The sequence below is a fragment of the Triticum dicoccoides genome, chromosome 7A (assembly GCF_002162155.2).
Source record: "Triticum dicoccoides isolate Atlit2015 ecotype Zavitan chromosome 7A, WEW_v2.0, whole genome shotgun sequence".
Classification (NCBI taxonomy): domain Eukaryota; kingdom Viridiplantae; phylum Streptophyta; class Magnoliopsida; order Poales; family Poaceae; genus Triticum; species Triticum dicoccoides.
Genome location: NC_041392.1, coordinates 133,733,369 through 133,739,346, shown reverse-complemented (window position 1 = coordinate 133,739,346; position 5,978 = coordinate 133,733,369). Strand labels below are relative to the sequence as shown.

At 49.0% G+C, this 5,978-nt stretch overlaps 2 protein-coding genes across 2 annotated transcripts in view; both read right to left on the bottom strand.

The window, feature by feature from the left end:
• The window catches only part of LOC119331878 (STOREKEEPER protein-like), a 6,963-nt gene extending 2,056 nt beyond the window's left edge, over positions 1-4,907 (bottom strand). Inside the window, exon 1 of the mRNA XM_037605056.1 lies at positions 3,831-4,907. Within this exon, the coding sequence (XP_037460953.1) occupies positions 3,837-4,772 (936 nt within the window). The 5' untranslated portion in view covers positions 4,773-4,907 and the 3' untranslated portion in view covers positions 3,831-3,836. The remainder of the gene's footprint in view (positions 1-3,830) is intronic.
• Positions 4,908-5,049: 142 nt separating this feature from the next.
• LOC119331879 lies at positions 5,050-5,617 on the bottom strand. The gene has a single exon (XM_037605057.1). It carries the CDS (start codon positions 5,613-5,615, stop codon positions 5,292-5,294), a length of 324 nt encoding a protein of 107 aa, XP_037460954.1. The 5' UTR covers positions 5,616-5,617; the 3' UTR covers positions 5,050-5,291.
• Between the last annotated feature and the right edge of the window lie 361 nt (positions 5,618-5,978).

Here is a 5,978-nt window from a genome sequence, read left to right as displayed (position 1 = left end):
AGTTCTCAAAGGATCTCGTAACCAAAATACCAAAACATGCAATGATAACTGATAAAGCCAAGAGGGCCTAAGCATGAGTTTAGGGCTAAGCAAAGCTCAAGATAAGAGGCCAAGGAGCAAACCGGCCCATATGAAACTCAGTCAGTATTAAGCAATACCATAGAATAGAAATAAAGTTGTGGGTAGTTGTTACCCACTTGAGCTCACACCTACGGACAACTCCAACGGCATGCATCAAAACAGACACACCAAATGTCCGCGGACAAGTCCGGACATGTCGGACAGTGGTAACGGAGCCGATCATCCAACCATAGACATCAAATAAGCATCATATTCAGACAGCAGGGTGAGCCATGTGGACATAGAGGAAAACAACACATGGGTGTGGGGAGACATGTGGTCCAACTAACAAGTGAGCCAGGCAGACATCTGGACTCCCCCAAACGTTCCCCAGGTTTGGTACTGGTTTAGAGGAATTCGGACACCCGGAACGGTCCATGGACGTTTAGTGCACATCGTTGGATGGCAGTGTCCGGGCCACGCGGTCTATACATTTAGGGGCGTTTTGGTGCACGGCCTTGGAGTTGCCCTAAGCTGGACAGTCCCAAACGAATAGGCCCAAACTTTAGGCGGACAAATCTAACCTATTGATGTGACCCTCAGGCCTGTTGTTGGTTACGTATCACCCACCTTAATCATGTGAATGGGTTATCAAGCCTAGATAATTGGGGGAGCTTTGACGTGCAAGTAGAACAGCCAAGCTGTGAAGTAGGAATTAGAGTGTTTGCCACGATATAATGGTGGGGGGATTGATTAAGACCATGCCAACACAGTGTGCAGGACGCGAGGAGAAATCATGGTACAATTCTAAACATCTAAAGAATTTAGAGTGGCTATTATTGGCTAGCGGCTCCTCTTATTTATTCAAGTCGGTTAATTTAGGTATCCATGTGGGTCACAAAGCCATGTGAGATCACAATATATTATCTGTATTTTAAATTCCGGTTGCTATGTTCTTTGGTGAATGAGTCAAGACTGGGCTTTGTAGGACCTTGCATTAGAACTTCATAAGAGGTGCTCATAAAAAATGGTACAACCAACAAGCATCTGCATTGCCAAAAAAAGTATGTACGTGTCAATTTTCAACTAACACAATCATTCCGACTGCCGAAGGCATAGACTTTACTGCACAGATTATTGTGTATTGTATAAACAAAATGATTTGGTTAAAAAAAAAGCAACCCCCATGTTGGGCATTAATAGTTGGCTTGACGTAAAATATGGAACACATAAAAACAATATGCGTGTTGAACCTGAGCTTAAAGGTAAAATAGTAATACACTTTGTGCATATGGGAACTAACATCACTGATCCCATTACATCCACATACCAATACCACGTCAAAATAAGAGTGCTTAGCATCGCAAACCCGAGGTAAAATAAGAGTGTCCACGCGACAAAGGTGGCATGCAAACACGAGGTAAAACTAAAGCATTGCAACTGATCTCGGAAGGACGCAACTATCTGAATGGCAAATCCTACAATGTGATGTTGGTCCATTCAAAATAATAAGGTAATGTTATTGGTGATCCACCATGAAAGGGAGTTAGATGATGACCATTCTACGTGCCAATGCCCCATGCATTCGGATTCAAGTAACTAAGCTAGGACCGCGTGTCTGGGTGAGACCAAAGAAACCCATGGAGATGAAAATCCAAGGTACAAAAAGAAAACTAGAAAAGCAATGACTTGGTGCATCCATGAATGTTTCAAGGGCACCTGTGGCCAAGCAGCCCTCCCCTTGCCTAAAGAAGCAGCCACAGTAACCTTGTGGCTCGATACTAAAACAACATGATGGATCCAGGCAATCTTTCCTATTGAGATGCTAAAAATGAACTCATGCTGTGCCTAATTTTCTTAAGCTGTCACACTAATGTGTGCAAATGATAAGAAAAGTATTTGCCAACCTAGGCAAGAGGACCAAACAATTGTATCTGTGCCAGAAATCAACTAAACTGATGCTTAACAGTTGAATGTCTTTCATGCACTTTGTACATCCCTACTCTGTGGTGCTGCATGAGTAGTGCTGCAGGATTGCGTTTGAAGAGAAAACTGACTCTTGGATTTTGGTCTAATTGTCAGATGTAAAGCAAATTGATCAATTATGCATGTCCAATATGTTACATATGTTTGAATCAGCAATGCCATGTGCCTTGTACTGTCCAAAATGATGACACTTTAAGAGATCCTACCTTTGCCTTAGCAAGGAAGTCTAGCTAGCAGAAAGAATAGCATTCGCTGATCCGACCGAAAGCAGTACTTGGAGAAAATGATAGTTCATAATCATATCAACTCCATTTTGACTTGCTTCAAATACTTCATTTTTGTTGACTTGCCATTAAGGGTAAACCACACTACAAACACAGTTCTGCTTTGCAAGCAGAGAAAACATGAGTGTACCATCATTTTGAAATCCTACATCCCAGTACTTTAACATGAAGTGCATATTTCCAGTAGATTTATACCAACAGTTTCAAATTAATCCATGCCTAACCTAGCACATCGAGACTACACTAAAATGTGCTGATGAAATGATATTTTATAACCAGGATGGGAAGGTACAGCTTGGATGGGAAAGAAATCAAACCGCCAGTATAGTTCCACATTGCGGGTAGACTAACTAGACTAACACGTTATTATGGTGTAATTTAACACACTGGTAAAGTCACAAGAAACAGACAATAACCTAATTAGGCCAAAGTAAGCTGAATCCAGAAGGACACAACTTTCTCAGACCAGCATCGGTATAGGTCTATAGAAAACCTTCCCATCTTTAGTTACACTAGTGCAACAGAATTTTAAGATGTTGTGCACACTTACTGCTCGCAGAAAAGGAAGTGGAATACTTTGATGCCACAGATACGACTGGAAGAAACCAAATTGCAGACACAATTCTAATTTGCTATGTGTAGTAAAGCAGACACGCAAGCCGTATCACGTAGGACAACTTAATCACAATAGTAAACACGCCATACTAGTGCGACATGATTTTAGAAAAGGGATGCAAGCTTAATGCTCGCAGAAAAGTAAGCTGGCTACAGTGATGCCACAGATAGGACTGGAAGAAACCAAATTGCAGATACAATTCTACTTTGCTAAGTATAGTATAAAGCAGACATGCAAGCTATCATGCAGGACAACTGAATCGCACTAGTGAACACACCATACTAGTGTTCAACAGAATGTCGTCCAGTGGCTTCAATGTTTATGAATCCAAATTCCTAAACTAGCTTATCGAAAATATGCCACAACTTCCTAATGTAATGATCTTAGAGATAGGACTGCAAGAAGCCAAATTGTAAATACAATTCTACTTTGCCAAGTATAGCAAAATAGACATGCAAGCTATCATGTAGGACAACTGAATCACAATAGTGAACACACCATACTAGTAACAGAATGTCATCCAGTGGCTTCAATGCTTACGAATCCAAACTGCTAAACTAGCTTATCAAGAATATCCGCAAAACTTCCTATGTAATGATCTTAGAATAGATAATGGCTATTTAACCAATGGGGAAGAGAACTCCTACCGCCAATACAATTTTACATAACAAGACAACCATGCTTATTTTCGAGTTTAATCCCAAAAGTGTGCACTTCAATCAACATGCCAATTCACGACTTTAAGTTTGAACAAGACACTCTAGTTTAATCCAGTATTGAACTGATGATAAGCAGAAAATGAAACCAAATTAGTTCAAGGCAAGTTAAAGTGCAGAAGGAAAACACTCTGTTTTACAGAGGGCAGGAGAATGCGGGATTTGTACCCCGGGCTAAGGCCCTAGGCCTTTGATGGTGTCGCTGAGCAAGCCGAAGACCTCCTTTGCCAAATCATGTCGGCGCAACTGTGTGCGCATCTCGGCATCAAGCTGCCTCCTCCATCTAGTCTCGGCTACATTGCCCTCCTCTGCACCAAGTAACCCCAAACCCTTCTCCAGTGACACTCCTGACATGGCACGCCCGTTCCTCCTCCAGTACTCACCTAGCAGCTCGCTGACCAAGGGCAGCCTCACCGACACCGCCACAGGCACATCCGCGCCAGTATATTCCTCATCTGCGTCCTCCTCCTCGGGCTCTTCTGCTTCTGGGAGATCCTCTGCTGAAGGCGCGACCTCGGTGCCCCAGAGGTCAGCAGAGAGGGCGCGCACCCGGCGCTCGTGCGGGGTGCTGGTGGGCGGCAGCGCCGTGTTGCAGAACTTGCTCTTGAGGCGCTTGAGCTTGTAGTAGACCTTGGCCTGGTTGATGTGCGACGAGAGGGAGTCCCTGAGGGACTCGTAGAGCCCCTCGACGTCCGGGAGCCGCGGCGCGATGCCGTAGCGCGCCCGGAAGGAGATGGCGCCGTTGAGCAGCGCGATCTCGTCGGCGTCGGTCCAGAGCTTCTGGGCGGCCCCGTGGCCGCCGAGGCCGAGCCCGCCGCCGCCGCCCGAGGAAGAGGCGGGCGCGATGGCCTGGGAGAGCAAGGCGGAGTCCGGGAAGGAGCGGGGCTTGCGCTTGCGCTCGCTCTTGCGGGAGGGCGCCGAGCCGTAGTAGTCGGCGCGGGGCCTAGGGATAGGGTTGGGCGAGCGGCGGCGGTCGCCGGAGCGGGAGCGGGACTTGGAGCGCTTGCTGGGGCGGGGCGGGGAGGCGCGGAGGCCGGCGTCGGCGTCGGCGGACGCGTCGTCGTCCATCTCGGCGGACGCGCGCGGCGAGGGGCGCTTGGAGGAGGGCATCGGCGGCGGGCGCGGGATTCGAATTTTGGGTGCGGGGTTTGGGGGGGGGATTGGGAATCTGGGGGAGGTTGGGAGCCGAAGCGGAAGGGGAGTGCGGGGGCAGGCGCCGAGGAAGGCGTCGGAGTGGCAGCACGCGCTGCTGCGCCGGAAAGAAACTGGCAGGGTGCGGTTTTTCCGCTCGCGGTTCACTGTCGCCACCTGTTGGACTTGGACCCGTGCACTCGCAGGTCGCACCTGGTCTGGCGGTGCACGAACGGCACGGAGCCGCCACGGACCAGCCCGTGTGCATCCGTTCGGAAATGACACTACACATGCCGATGCGCACAGCCATGGACACGAGGACAACAACGCAGGTGCTCTGCTCACTAGCTCTGGTGTCCATACGAGTATAGTACATCATCATAGTCATAGTCTCATAGCCCAGCCATGCAGCCAGGCACATAGGAGTACATACATGCTCATGGGAGTGTACCGATCGATCTTGCGGTGCGTGCGCGCACAGATCTTTCCCGCTCGATCTCACGAGGGGCGTGTCCCGGACGTCGCCTTGAAGGCCATATCCATGGCCGCCCTGGCCGCGGACAGCGCGTCGGCCTCGCCGGACGAGCCGCGGTACTTGCCGACGGCCGCGCCCATGACGGCGTTCAGGTGGCCCTGAGCGGTCTCCACGGCCGCCTCGGTGCCCCGGGCCACCGCCTCGTGCTCCGCCTCGGCCGCCGCCCACGAGGCGTGCGCCTCGCCCTCGAAGAGCGCGAGGACGCCGGCAAGCCGCGCCGGGTCGAAGCCCCGGCCGTCGAGAGCCATGTCCGCGACGGCAGAGAGTTGCTCGAAGAGCGCGTCCATGTGGTACCGTTTCTCTTTCCGTCTTGCGCACCTTGGTCGTGCTGGATTTATATATGCACGGGAGGTGGTCGACCGCGCTGCACGTAGTGTGTATCGTATCTGTTCTGTTCTTGCGGGAGCGGAGATCCGACATTCCAGCTTTTGGTTGGTTGCGGCGCCTTTCGGAGAGCAAGGAGAAGCTTTCACGCCCTCATTGACTTTTCCTAAGGTTTTCATTTTTAATTATTTTTAAAGTAAGAGCAAGATTAATAATATAGCCAACGCTCGGCTATAAAAATTTGCCATGTCACCGAGCCAAACCTAACATCGGCTATGTACAATAATAAATGTTAAATATGTACACTTCTTTATAAAAAGGGAAAA